Source organism: Symsagittifera roscoffensis, chromosome 3, assembly GCF_963678635.1.
Source record: "Symsagittifera roscoffensis chromosome 3, txSymRosc1.1, whole genome shotgun sequence".
NCBI lineage: Eukaryota > Metazoa > Xenacoelomorpha > Acoela > Convolutidae > Symsagittifera > Symsagittifera roscoffensis.
Window position 1 is genome coordinate 44397528 of NC_087064.1, and position 15291 is coordinate 44412818.

A 15291-nucleotide genomic window follows, 5' to 3' on the forward strand; every position below is an offset into this window, starting at 1 on the left:
ATATGTTTTGACCGTGGTTGACTAAATTTTGTTATGCTTCCACCGTACTGGACTAAAATTGAATATGTTTCGACCGTCCTCGAGTTTTGCTTTGTCGGTACTTGAGGCATTTTTGACCGTGTTCCACCAAACATTGATATGTTTTGACTGTGCTCGCGGCATGCTACGAGTTTGTATGTTTAACGTATGCTTCGACCCAAAATCATGTCTCGACAATATATTAATTGTCAAGCAGTGACATTGGGATCAATTTTGACATACAAAAAAATCTGGTAAGCCCCTCAACCTGAGTGATAATATGCAGTTCTACAATTCTAAGATGCTTTTTTTTGTTCAAAAAGTAAAAAAAGTCAATTTTGAATTTAAAAAAATTAAAAAATTTGAAATGATTTAAACACCTTTTGTAGAAGGCAGCGGAATTTGAACTGTAAAAAACTTAAATTTAACGCTAAAAAGAGACTTAGAATGAAGATTTTGGATAAATTTTTGGAAGGTTGTTGGGAATGATTTTGATTAAAAGTGCCGTTTTTCAAAAACATTGTGCTGCTGTTTTGTCTATCTTAAAGATTTCGCAGTCAAAATTCAATTTTTTTCTTTTTTTTTCAGTACCGTCAAAAAGTAGAATTTTTCGTTTTCAATCCACACTATCTCCTGCTGCCATTTGTACCAGGAAAAATCTTTTAACAGTAAAAAAGATGACTGATTTGGAGAATTTTGAAAATGAATTTTTCGAAAAAGTTGCACATTTTTTGAAAATGACTAGTCTTTAAGCAAACCAAATGAGCGATTAAGTAGCAACTATCGCAATATTTAAGAGCCTCATGAAAAATAGCTTGATATACGCATCCTGTTGCTACGAAGACTATCAACGTAGTCGGCTAATCTTATCCTTAAATTAACTGATCTTCTGTCAAGTTCTCGAAGTTTGTGGTGTTGCAAATGCTCCTCGCTTTCAGCCTCTTCCAATCTGTTTATGAACCTGGTAGACTTGCCCACTTTATGCTTCAATTACTCTACCGCCACGACCAAAATTTGGTATTTTTTGACCGTCTGGTCTAAGATTGATGACCAAAAATCATTGTGCTCGACCGTGTCCAACCTGTGCAAGATATGCCAAAAAATGTGCTCTATCCAAATGAGATATGTTTTGACTGTACCGGCAGAATTTGGGCATGTTTCGACTTTCAATTAATATGAAATTTTTGAAATTAAATTTTTAAATACTCTTTTCTGGATAATAATGTGGAATAATTTTTTTTCTATCAGATTGAAAATATTAACATTATGGCCGTCCTTTGTTTCGGCCGTAATAATATGTTTCTGCCGTCCTCGAGATATTTTTTAACCGTACTTCAGGTATATTTTGACCGTGCTCGATGTATGTTTCAACGGTGCTCGAGATGTGTTTCGAACGTGATTGACCAAACGACTGTCCTCGCGTCATGCTACGAGTTTTTATGTTTAACGTACGATTCGACTCAAATTCATGTCTCGACCATTATTTTTTGGTCGAGCAGTGACATTAAGCTCGGTTTTGAAAGACAAAAATCTGGTGAGCCTCTCAATCTAAGTGATACTATGCAGTTCAACTATTTAGGAGATGCACCTCTAAGATGTGTTTTCCCTTGCGATAACAATAGTTCTTCTTCTTTGTTCAGTCGGCGAGATAATGATTGCTTTGTGAAACATTCCACATCGAGCCTAGAAACCCGCTACGACATAGGCTCTTTAGTTGCAGAGGAATAGTCGCAAAAATTCAAAACCGAGACTCTTTTCCCGTAAACATTTTTTCTCATAAAACAATTTTTAACTATGAAAAAGAAGAAACTTCAAAAATTTGTAAGACCGGGGAATTTTCCTAAAAATCTTTTAAGAAATTCTAAGACCGGGAATTTGTTTGTAGGAAGGTCAAACCGGGCATTTGTGGAATACCTTCGATGATTAGTTTTTCTTCGCAAGAAGATTTATTTTGGAAGTATTTGACGAGGTTTAAAGAATTTTTGAAATCTGACCTTGAATTTATTGATAAAGTGCTTAGTGATTATTTACAAAATATATTATGAAAAGCAGTCTACTAGATTTCAACGGCACAAATAGGATATCTGTTGGTTGCTTCTGTTTGAACTTCAATCAGAAGGTGGGGCTGCTCTAGGAGGAATTCCCTGCATTGAGTTGTTCTAGAATATAAAACATCAAAAGTTGTTGGGAAAACTTTGGATAATGAACTGTACCTCGAAGTGTTTTCAATCATTTTCAAAGTTTCATTGTTTTTGCTTCATTAAGCAAAAACTCAACAAAACGAAATCCCTTAATTTTGGTGACAGTGTTTTTTGAGAAAGTTACGTTTTTGAAATAGTTGCTTTTTTCCAACGAAATGAGTGCAAGTTAGAAATTGAGACGATCAAAATGACAAATGAAATGACGGAAATATATTTCAAAAATTGACAATACCTGCTAAGGTGAAAACTAGAAAAAACAGGATACTCTTAGTCTGATGGTAGGCTGGGTTTAACAGTGTTAAACCCTTATTTAAGAGGAGCCTGGATGTTACCATGGAAACAGTCATTTTGAGTCGACTGTTCTCGTCCTTGAGTGCGTTGACCTTCTGCTGCAGATGTCTCAGCAGTTGCAGGGAGGCAGTGCTGCTGCTGTCCTCACTCCCCCCACTGCCCCCCATGACCCCCACCCGCCCCCCACTCTTGTGCTGTGACTCAGTGGCGGCCACTAGTCTCTTGTGCTCCCTCTCCAGCTCTGCGTAGTGTCTCCTTGGGATGTAGTTGTCAGACTTCAGCCTGCTCTCTACCATACTGTTCACCTGGCAAAAAACAGTCGCAATCAATCTTACAGTCACCAATTATGCAGTAGGTAAAGCAATAGCTATATAATGCATCTAGAAAAGATTGCATCGAGAAACAATTTGTGACACTATTCGAGACACGCAAAAACTTTCTATGTGAACAAATTTCGAGATGCAATGTGAGCTGCTGCTAATCTCGTATGAGACTCATGTAAAAAAATTGATAAAAACACGCTGATTGTTCTAGGAAAGATATTGCACTAGTGTTTCAAACAGGGGCGGAACCGGGATTTTCTCGAGGTGATGGGGGCGGATTTTAAAAAAACTTTCAAAATGTTGTCGATCTTTTTTAGGTCGAACAAATTGATTTTGCGAGCTCTCCCAGAGCACTGAAAAGACCCTGTTTTGGTCCAATTTTCTGCGCCGCAGCCAAAATTTTGAAAAAAAGAGCGAAAAAAGCGTTTTTAAGCACTTAACGGAAAAAAACTTTGACCAAAAAATTGCGTTTTTTTGGCGCGCACCTTCCTTAAAATTATTAAATACAGGTGTCAAAGGCGCCTTTAAATAAATTAGGGTCAGCAGGGGTTCAGCAGTGGGTCGAATCCCTGAGGGAAGGGGGGTTGGAGTGGACGTCTGCCCCCTTAAATCCGCCCCTGTGAATTCAAATTTTGCACTGGCTTTTCAAGTTTTGCTGCGCTCGTTTTTCAAATATGGCACGGAAAAATACTAAAATTGTGTGTTTTATTGGCAGATGTCAACAATTTTACAAGTCTGAATTAACCAACCAAAAGTATGTTATGTTTGTCGACTCCATAACTCTTAACATCCTTTTTTATCGGCTGTTTTATATACTATAAAACTAACATCTATATGGTTCTTCACAACAAGCCAGTTACTCAAACGTTTTTTCACCAGAGGAAAATAACACAATCAAATACTGGTTTTATTTATATCTGTATGTACTATTGTATCATATTAACTTAAGTTTTTGGCGTATCGTTTTTAAAAATATTGTCGATTTTTAAAATTATTGTCGCAAAACAAATTTTAAAAATATTGCCGATTTTTTTTATGTGAAATTTCGATGAACACTATAGTTGTAGCAACTGAAACATGGCTCAAAAACAAAACAGTAGGAAAAACTTATTTAAGCTCAAGGCCTAATTTTGTTCATCTTCCACGCTCCAAATGGACAAGTCTAAAAAGGGGGGAGGTGTTGGAATTTAAACTGCTTTATCATTCGAAATGCATATTCGCAAAGATCTCATGACTGCTGACAGAAAGTTTTTTGAGTCATTATGGGTTGAAATTGAGTCATCAAGCATGCAAAAAACTTTGGCTAAGGTTTGGCATCGCTCAAGAAAAAACTGTTCTCCGGACTTTTTCGACGACTAAAGTGGTAAAACTTCTCAAGCATTTGCCTCAAAGATGAAAATTTCTCTAATTGGGCGACTACAGTATAGATCTTTTAAAACAAGACGAGTCATCAAAACTTTACGACTTAGCTGCAAATTGTGGTTTAACTAAACTAAACGTCACCAAATCATTGCTAGTAACAGATAACAATATCTCACTTACGGACCATTGCTTAGTTTCCAACAGCCAAATATATTATGTAAGTTCGTACGTATTGCCATTCAACAGACACCACTCTATGCTTACTTACGAAACATAAATTTCTTTGTAGCCCAAAAATGACATAATTGAAAATCAGACAAGAGACTTTCATAATTTTAATCGGGGAAATTCAATTTAGACCTTGCGCTTTTTGATTGGTCAGAAAGGTATACAAAAATCTTCGGGATCGGAAATTTTTGAGATTTTTGAACTTATTGTTGAAACAATTATAAGTGCGCATGCTCCATATCGCACAAAACGATAAATCAAAAACTGGTAACTAAAATCAAAACACCATGATTTGATAAATCCCTGACGACTCTGATAAACAATAAACTGGTAACTAAAATCAAAACACCATGATTTGATAAATCCCTGACGACTCTGATAAACAATACACCCAAAAACAAAATCACAAATTCCAAATGCAGTATTTGGTTTTTTCCTTGCGTCACAAGAAAAAAAATTTACCAAGAAATCGATAAATTATTGTTGAATGAATTTAGGAAAACAAGCTTTTGGGAAACCAGATTTTACAAGGTAAACTTGCTAGCGGAACACTCATCGAATTCGCAATAATTGAAAGTATAATATACAACAGTTTCCATCATTCCTCAAAAAAGCATATATCACACCTGTCTTTAAAAAAAGATAAAACACAGGTTGCATCAACTAATAGGCCTATCTGTAAGACAAACACGCCTACAAAAATTTTTGAACGCTTGCTTTCGAACCAAATGTTGGAATACTTTAAACAAATTTCGTTATTAAACGTCTACCAATTCGGATATCAGGAAAACAATTTTGTGACTGATGCAGTTATCACTTTCAGCTAAATGGTTTGTGAAAACTTGGATCAATAAAAAAACAAGTGCACTTCTTCTAGATCTTGCTAAAGCTTTCATTCCCTTTCTCATGAAATCTACATGGGCAAAATTAAAATGATTTTTCCAAAAATGCATCAAATCTCCTAAACGTTTTTTAAATAGACCGTCAACAATGTGAAGTCATTATTCTGACTGGATAACACTTAATTATGGCGTTCCACAAAGTACTGTATTGGGACCATTTGTTTTCATTCTTTATGTAAAAGATTTCAAAAATCAAATCAACAGGAACCTGAGTTTTGTTCAATTTGCAGATGAGACAACTATCCTATTTACAGAAACGCAATTAAGGATCTAAAAACCTCATTGCTCAAAACACTAGAAAAAGTACAAGAATATTTAAATGAAAACAAATTGTCCTCAGTGGTGATAAAACGGAACTTTTTTTCTTCGGGAAGAGTACAATTTAGAAAAATTTATATATAGAGAAGAAACAGTACCCGCAAAGGAACATGCCAGGTATCTTGACCTTTTAGTGGACAAAAATCTTACTTTTTCAGCTGACTTGAATAAAATTTTAAGCAAAATGGCTGTTGTTGTTAATTCAATATACTGCGTTCGACAGTGGTACCATTAGAAACAAGAAGTTTGCTTTTCAGATCACTAGTTTTGTCACATTTTGTCACAAACGGTACCCATGTCTCAATTTTACAGAATAAACAGCCAAATTAAATGAGGAACCAAAGTTTGCTATCTCCGCAGAAAATATGATCATGCACGAGATCTACTTCTCAAGTCTAAGGTCTTACCAGCCGAAATTTTCATTACCCAGCATAGCTTGACTAGAATGTTCGATGTGGTGAAAATTGTTAAGACAGTTGAAATTGGTGAGCAGTTCATCTATAACAGAGTACCTGTGAAACTAAACGGACGCACAAAAAAAAACAAAATAAAACAGATTCCTAAAAACAAATTGGGAAAGAAATCTGTAATAAACAAAAGCTGTAATAAACGGAACAATTTAAACGTAACAATGAAAAAAGTTAAAGCTTAACAAAAATTTCAATTTTAATTTAAAATTTTTTTAATAGAGATACACGAAAAAATTCCTATTTACAGGTTGATTAGTTCTTTTCGAGATTATTTTTATATCCAAAATTAGCATTAGACTAATAATAATATTCATTTTCATTTATACAAGTTGTATTTGTATATTTACACGCCGGTTTTGTTGTTTTTTAAATTATTATGATAATTCCATTTTGTAACAGCATGTATGTTTAACCAAGCGGTTATTTTGAATTTACTTGTTTGCGGGAGAAAAAACCAAAAAAAAAAAGAAGAATATGCAGACCAAACGCCTTCCATTTATATATAAAAAAATCTGTTCTAGATGATCAAACACCTGCAATATCTTACACCTGCAGTAATTGCGCCTGCAATAATTTCTCCTACAAAATCATAATTATGCCATCATAATGATACTGCAGGCTTAAGATATTGCAGGCGTGTGATCATCTGAAACCGATTTTTTTTTACAAAAATGGAATGTGGTCTGCATATTTTCAATTGGTTTGTTTTGAAGAAACATATAGATGCTAGTTTGATGGTATACAAACCAGCCGAAAAGAAAACAGATTTTAAGAGTTACGGAGTCAACAAACATAACCTACTTTTGGATGGTTTATTCACACTTGTAAAGTTGTTAACATCTGCCAATAACAACGTGTTCAATATTTTTCCGTGCCATATTTGAAAAACTAGTGCAACAAAATTTGAAACATTAGTGCAATATTTGAAACCAGGGGCGGATATAAGGGGGGGGGGGGCATCATAATTACGCCTTTTTCATCATAATTACGCATGCTGTATCTGTGACTCCTCCTTGTGTAGTCCTAATTGTTTAGTAAGCTAAAATATGGAGACGAGATCTTTCCTCGCAGAGCCTCTATGAAAAATGACTTTGAAATTGTTTTTCAATGCTGTTTCAAATTATGATGGCTGATAGTTTTATTAACTAGTTACAATTAATTACCTTGATTATATAATCGTAAGCATCAACTTATTTGTATAATCGTGCTTGCTTGTATTATGGTTAAAGACTGACGTTTGGCAATTTAGCGTCAAGTATCTAAATTGCGAAAACTTGAAAACAGTTTGTCTCGTTATTGAAAAAAAAGTTTGATAAACTATCGTTTTCCCAATCACTGACTGGTATTAGAATAATAGAAAAATAGCCCTGCTGCGGATTCCAGGACCAAGATTTGTCCAGCCTTGTCGCGGAATCCGCCTGCAGTTCAAAAATGTACGCATTTTGGCCTTGTAAGGAATTTGCAGAGTCAAAACAAGGAACGATGATTTGCAGAAGATGCTGTTGACTTCAGAGGAAGCTCAAGTGATAAGGTATAGTGAGGTGAACAAGTGATGGAAGAAAGCAGAGAGAAGGGAGGAGTCGTTGAAACAAAAGGGGAGTGCTTTGAAACAAATCAATCAAACCAATTCAGATTAGAAATGTGCTCAAATTACCTCATAGTCCTGAATCTATAGAAGAATTTTACGCAAATTAAGCGAGGGGTATTGGTTAATTGTTGAAATGAGGGGAGTTCGAGGCGTTTCTTACCTCCTTTTCGAACTGCTTGGCCAATTTCTCAGCTGTGTCCCGTTTGAACTTAGACATCTCCGATCTCAAGTCAGAGTTCTCCTTTTTCAACTCCCTCAACTCATCGTGCAGATCCTGCTCCATCATGTCTTCCTGTGAATTTTGATTTCTCTTTTATGTATACTGATACTATTCAAAAAGCATGGCGACATGAAGGACTCCTGATCATTCAACTGTTTATCATATGTGTAACCAATTTAGATTGAATAACCGGACAGCAATGATCATATGCTAAGTGGCTGATGTAACAGAAAAACGGCAATTCAGTTATGTTTCTCTTTTCTCACCTGCATCTTACTGATTTCTTCCATGTGGGCCAAATTCAGCTTCTCTCTCAAGTCTTCTATCTTCCTCTGGTGCTCTGCATTCAGCTCCTCCCTCACACTCCTTATGTACATCTCCGTCTTCTCCTTGGTCTGCTGCGACTAACACCAGTTGAACGGAGGTAAACTACTTGTCGCATGTTACGAGTGCTATTTTGAAAAACGCTGCCGGATATTGAAACCTTATGCAAAAAAGGAACACTTTTTTAGCACTGAGACTAATAAAAGAACAATGGAATTTTTGCTCTCATGAGAAATCATTCTTCTCATGGTAAATCAGGGGTTGTACAATTTTCTTGATGGGGGGGGGGGGGGGGGGAGAGGAGGATTTTCAAAAACGAAAAAAGTTGAAAAAGCTATAATGAACTCCGCGTGAAAACAAAATACCTTCAGTTTCGCGCCATCAGCTTCCTCTCTTAGTTCGAACACGTAAGTTTGCAGTTCACTCACGCATGCCTTCAGATTAATAACCGCCTCTGTAGTACTGTTTATAACTGCGCTCGTCGGGTTAGTACTCGAATCACTGTTCGCCTCTCTACCTGTTCGCTTCTTCTTGATTCGGTTGTAATTCACATTTATCATTTTGCAGATGCGTCGACACTCCTCGTTGATTTCCAGAAGAATAGCTTTCTCGTGTTGTACAACTCGGGTTTCTAAGTCGTGATAACGAGTCGTGGCATTGTGGTTCTCGACTTTCGTTAGCTCTAGTTGATCCTGAATAAGCCTAATTTGCTCCTGAAGCTCAAAAACTTTGTCATTGTATTCTTTTTCCATCTTTTCCTTCTGAGTTCTTATCTCGTTTGAGTGTTCGCGTAAAGCACTTTCTCGGGCTACCAAATTAGCGTCGGTCGCTTCTTTGTACAAGTTTCGGTTCTCCGCTCTAAGAGTCTCTATCTCGCTTTTAAGGTCGGCAACTTGACCATGCGACTGACTTAGCAGCTTTTTCTCGTAATCTATCGCATCTTGAAGACGTCTAGTAGTTCGCGCGAGTTCATCGTCGAAATTATCACGCTCTCGTTTCACCAAAAAGGATTTCTCGGATTCGAAGTTTGTTCTCTCTTGGACAACGGCCGCTCTCACCTGTTCTTGTGCCTCTAGTCGCAACCTTTCGCCGAGCTCTCTTGTCGCTTCAGACTGCACATTCAACTTTTCTTTCCAGTGTTCGATTTCGTTCGATTTCTGCTTTCTGATACTCTCCATTTCTTCTCGCAACTCCTCCAGTGTGCTCTGATGCTTCTTGTTCAGTTCATTTATCCTACTGTTTAGTTCGTCGACAGCAGCGTTTTTGTCTCGTGTCATGTTGATCTCCATAGTCTCGACTGTTTCCACATGTGACTGTTCCATTCTCTGCAGCTCGAATTGCAGTTGTTCGTTTATTCTTTTCAACTCGGCTATTTCAGAATCCCTCTCGGAAATAACGTTTTCACACTCAATGAGTTTCTCGTTTTGGTCATTTGAGTTTTGCTTTAATCTTTCGTGATCATCGGCTAACTGTCCGAGTGTAGTTTTAGTGTCACTGAGTTCGTTTTTGACAAAATTGTTAATTTCGTTCACTTTCTTAACTTTCTCGGCGTAGTCTCCGTCTAGCTGTTCCAGTCGTGAAATAAGTTCTCGGTTCGTTTCGTCGTACTGTCTCAACTTCTTCTCAGCTTCCTTCAACTCTAAATTCATCTCGTGGTTCTTCATTCGGCTCTCTGTTGTCTCGTTTCTCAGTTGTTCACGAAGATCCTCCAACTGTCGTTGCAACTCGTATCGCTCGTACTGTGTGATCTCTCCTCGCTGCATGTTTTCCTTCAGCAAAGTGTTTTCCTCAATCAGTTGTGAAATCTGTCGTGTGTTCAGTTCCAACTGGTTGTTCCAACTAGACTTGCTGTCTTCCACTTGTCGCTTCAGCTGCTCTAGTTCTCTCTCCGCCTGAGTTTTCTGCTCACATGTCATTTCTAACGCATGTTGTTCCTTCTTCATCGCCACGTTTTGGCTCCTGATTTCAGCCTCATTTTCCGAAATTTCTTGTTTTAATTCTTTCTTTTTCTGCTGAAGCTCAAGTATTTCGCGATTCGCTGCCTGTTTTTTGCTCAGGACAGATTGTACCTCAAGGTCCAAATCTTTCAGCTTCGCCATGCTTCGTTCGGTTTCTTTCAAAATGACATCATTTGTCGAGTTGTTTGGTTGAGAACTGAAGGCTCTGGTTGGTGGCTTAGGTTTTGTGCTGAAGTTCCGAGGAGTGCTCGAAATACTACTGCTAGAGCTGTGTCGCCGCTCACGAGTTCTCATGTTTCGACCAATAGGATTGAAGCTGTTTTTGGTCGACTCCATTTCGAATTTAATCCGAGCAGCTTCGGCTTTTATGTATTCCATTTCCTGTTCAGTCGCAGAGCCTATTTCGGAAAGTTCGTAGTTTTTCGGCACGAACTCCGAAAACCGAGACGTCGACCTGTCATTTTTTCGGTAATTTGATTTTTCTACCGGTTGGCTGTTGCTTCTGCCGTTGAAAGTTTGAATCTTTTTCAAGGGTCGTGACCGTTGGAATTGGTTTGAGTCGAGCTTGATTGACTGAGAGCTAAGCGAATCAAAACTCTGCCATTTGTCCATTCTATTCGGTTTATTCGCCATGTACGCTAATAAAGACGGTGGCTCTTTGAACGACATAGCGAAAGAGTTCGTCGAGTTGGTGCCTACAGAAAGTTTTTCCCCGAACCAGTTTGACATTCCGAAGTCAGTATTGGCTGGCTGGCCTATGATCGAAGATTTTGCTTTTCCCAGTGATCGAGAGTTGTTTACACGATGGGGCGCTCGTCCTCTTTTAGTCAAGAGTTTGGAGGTTTCGTTTTCAGAAGACCCTGCTAGCTTTCCGAATGCCATAGCGGGTTCATGTTGTTCTCTAGTGTGGAACTTGGAACTGTGATCGTTGGAATTGAAGTTGAAGTTGTTTCTCAGAGCATCTAATTTGGACCCCATGTGGCGAGATATCACACTATCTACTTCAGATTCGCCTGAAAACAGCACAGAAGCATTTGGAGAAACCTCGTATTAGTCATAACAGATTCAGTTAAGTACACACGGCCAAAGCGAATTTCACTCACGCCCAGGCGCGGGTTTAGGGTGGCATGCTGACGCCCCACTTCCTCAGGGATTCGACCTCTTAACAACCAAAACGTCCCCCCTTTGGTATTATTCTATGACATGAATTTTTGGCGAACCAACCCTATGATTTTCTAAAGGCGTCTTCGACGCCAATGTATACTAATTTTGCGGGCGAGCGCGATATTTCAGTCACAAAAATGGTATTCTTGACCTGATTTTTTAAAATTCTCTTGCGGCGCAATTTTTTTTATCAAAATAGGGTTTTTGTTGTATCCTGGGAGCTCTCGGAAATTCAATTTGGTCGAACTAAAAAAGAGCCACCCAAAGAGCCACGAGAAAATCCTTGAAGTGCCCCTGCTCACGCCACATATTTGTTCCCTAAATGAAAATTACAGTCATGAATTTTTTTGTTGTTTTTGTATCTTCATTTCTGATTTTATGTAGGCAAAAATTATTAAAATTTGGGCCATTAAACTGAAAAAAAACTAATAAAAGTGGGAGTTCTTAATACTTGATCAATTATATACTTCAATTTTTTTCATCCTCTGTTTTAGAGACAGCTGAAAAGATTCATTCAAAAAAACTTGATAGAAAGTTCTATGAGTGAAAGCCAGCCCGATCAGGAAACACCATCCGCAAGTTTTTCGGACCGCGAATGACCAAGAAATATTTTGCTCACAAATGGGAATCATGACCCCGTGAGCATCAATAACAAAAGACTATTTGATTTTCAAGCACACGGGAGACCTAAAATTATAGAACCGATTAACAAACTATCATAACAGAAGTATTCGGGTGCAAAAATAGCATGAAAAAAATGCAAAACCTCATTTTTCCGCCTAAAATCATGGGGAAAACAATGCAAAATTTTCCTCGTCAATTTCAAAAACTTGTATTGAAAATGTGCATTGAAATAGCATATTGGTAAAAGTTATGTTAGAAAGGATAAGGAACGGTAGCGAATCAAAGCAGGTTTCACCTCCATTGATGCGCCTCCTTATCCTGTCCCCAACATCCTCTTTGAACATGCTGCCCCCACTCTGCTTAGGGTGCTTCACATCCTCATCTAACTTGATCCGGGGAACGTCCAATCTAGGAGTGCTGTCTGGAGACTCACGCGTCTGGAACCTCTTCTCGATCAAACTTCGAAGCAGCTCCTCCGCCTCCAGAGATTTGTCCAGATTGTTCAGACGCCCCAATGCAGACTTGGATCTCTTAGATCTAGGCTTGAGAGGGAACCTGCATATGAAAAAGAAGCTAATTACATCGTTAATTTATTATGCAATCTATACATTATTCGCTTGCAACATGCATGAGATTATCAAAAATTAAAGCGTTTTTATGCCACAAATGTTCAGATTTTACCATGTAAATATCATCAGCGATCACAAATGAAACTTGATTTCGTAGATTGTAACACCCCCCCCCCCCCCATATGATTTATCATTTATCAGCCGTGAACAGAGTAGCGTGCCAAAGAAGATAAGGGGTTGGGGGTACTCGTAATTTCGCCACACCCATTGCGCGCCAAAAAATTGAGCGGTCTATTTCTCCGATAAAGTGCTCAAAATGCTATTTTTTGCGAAATAGAGCCAATCTAGGAACTTGGCGTAGCCTAGAAAATCTCGAATCCCTTTTCTAAAAATGCTCGATATTATGATATAAAAACGGCTCTCATAAAAAAATTCTTGCAAATGCCTTTGAGTTGAAAGTTATGGCCATCATTATCTCTCATTTTTGATATTACACCACAGTGACGACCTAGTTTTGATTGAACATTCTGTATATGGTGAAAAATTTAAGCTTATTATCTACAATGACACCTAGGTATTTGCAAAAAGGTTTCGGCTGAAAAGTAAAATCAAGTATATCAATCTTTCTTTTGATATACTTGATTTTACTTTTCAGCCGAAACCTTTTTGCAAATACCTAGGTGTCATTGTAGATGATAAGCTTAAATTTTTTCACCATATACAGAATGTTCAATCAAAACTAGGTCGTCACTGTGGTGTAATATCAAAAACGAGACATTATGTACCAAGATTCATCCTACTGAAACACTATACTATATGTCGAATATCAAGCCAATAATACAATATGGCTTGCTCGTCTACGGCGGCACGAGTTTTTCTTTTTAAACCCAATTTTGAATATGCAACAAAAAATAGTTCGCATGATCTGCTTCAAAAGGAAATTTGATACCGTTACTAAGTTCTTTTCTGATAACAAAATACAAACAGTTCATGAGCTATATGTGTACGATTTGATGAAGTTTTGTTTACGATCACTAGATCAAAAACATCCAACTTGTTTTCTCAAATCTTAATTTACTTTTAAAAATTTTGCCTATAATAAGCGAATTTCAGAAGGTCGAATATTTGTTCCACCATTCTGTAAGAATATGGTAAAATCACGTTTTTTGACTAATAGGGGTTCAAAGTTAATGAATATTATGAGTATAAATAAGCTTTTACCTGAAAATGTTGGATTGATGTCAAAAAAATGAAGAATACAGTTTCGTCCATAAACTTCAAGATAATTTCATATGTGGAAATTACGAGTTGGTGCAAAACATATTTCTTTGAGTTTTTATTTTTTTTAAAATGGTACCCGCTGGCTAAATGCTATCAAACAATCGTTCTAGGGTTGCGGTTCTATGCTGAAAATATGAGCCTCCAAATCCTTGTAGTTTTCGAGATATCGCATTTTTTAGAAAATTTAGAAAAAAAAACTTAGAATTTTTTTTCATATTATTTCTCATATTCTTAGTTTGTCAGCTGGAATGAGAACAGGCCGAAATGACAGGACTAGATGTAATAACTATTCCTTAATGAGTGCTTAATTTAAGGGGAAAATAATTTTTTCCCCACAATCCTATTTTTATTCGAATACAAATTTATCTTATTACTTAGTTGCAATCCTAATTTGTTTAACGGGTAGACGTCAAGTAGGCACAAACTGCGCCTTTTGTCTATCCCCTCCATTTTGTTGATTTAATAATTTAAATAAAATGATGCTTGTATTATCAACTATATGGAGAACTAAATTCTTCTTCTTCTTCTTCTTCTTCTTCTTCATCATTATGGCCACCAAAAAGCAGCAGCTAAACAAGATTTGAAATTAATGGTCTAAATGATGGTGTAAAATATGTGGTTTATGGCCTTTTTGGTATTTTCGTAAAAAATCTTTGGGCTCCTACACTTACTTTTCTGTGTCGACAATAGAAGACAGAACTGTGTCGTTGAAAGTGGCCACGTCTTTCTCTGTGGACAGACAGTCTTCCACATAACTGACAGAGTCCACAGTCTCAAGGTCATGATGTCCAGCACCGCTGCTGTTCCTCGCCATCCACGACTTAACCTCATGTCTCTTGCTATTCTTACCACCACGAGATCCGAAGTCAGAGTTGAAGTTGAGCTGGCTCATTTCGTGGTCTATTTTGTCCAGAATCTTGTTGGTCAAATCTAGAGTCTCATCCGCCAAATGACTGCCAGTGCTGTCTAATTTAGACCCAAAATCCATGCTATTAAAAACTCCCGCCAGCAAAAAGCAGCAGCTAAACAAGATTTGAATTTAATGGTCTAAATGATGGTCTAAATTATTATAAAATGCATTCTGCTCAAGTAGTACACTATGGCTTATAACTTCAGTTGGTTTAGTTTAAAAGTCTACTTGTTAAAAAGCAATTTTTCTTAAGTGTAGAAGACAAATAAATTGCATTCTTTGCTCCGTAATCGCGTTTTAATCAAATCACTGGTAGAGAAACATTGAATTTATTAAATATGAGTGTACGATTGAGACTCCTGGTACGCTTTGAATGTTTAATCACATTTTTACACGTTCATAATATGCATCGGAGTTTTTTGATGGATGTGCTCTTTAGATAGTCCAATACAAGTCCAAATTAAAGAGAACTGCTTTACCGTAGTATTCGTGTGTTCTGTTTTCTGATTAGCAGACGAATTTATGACGAAAATAATGGTG

General features: G+C 37.3%; 1 protein-coding gene across 2 annotated transcripts; it reads right to left on the reverse strand.

Annotated features, from left to right (window-relative positions):
- Positions 1–1997: 1997 nt before the first annotated feature.
- LOC134841218 (myosin heavy chain, cardiac muscle isoform-like) lies at positions 1998–15049 on the reverse strand. 2 transcript variants are annotated; one of them, XM_063857060.1, is made up of 8 exons: positions 14513–15049; positions 12287–12546; positions 8611–11216; positions 8188–8325; positions 7862–7993; positions 7768–7782; positions 2552–2815; positions 1998–2177 (listed from the first exon to the last, which is right to left on the reverse strand). In XM_063857060.1, the coding sequence occupies exons 1-8, from the start codon at positions 14827–14829 to the stop codon at positions 2127–2129; spliced, it is 3783 nt and encodes a 1260-aa protein (XP_063713130.1). In that variant the 5' UTR covers positions 14830–15049; the 3' UTR covers positions 1998–2126. The 2 variants fall into 2 exon arrangements, with proteins under 2 accessions (XP_063713130.1, XP_063713131.1); XM_063857061.1 differs by lacking the exon at positions 7768–7782 and having other exon boundaries at positions 14513–15048.
- Positions 15050–15291: the final 242 nt, after the last annotated feature.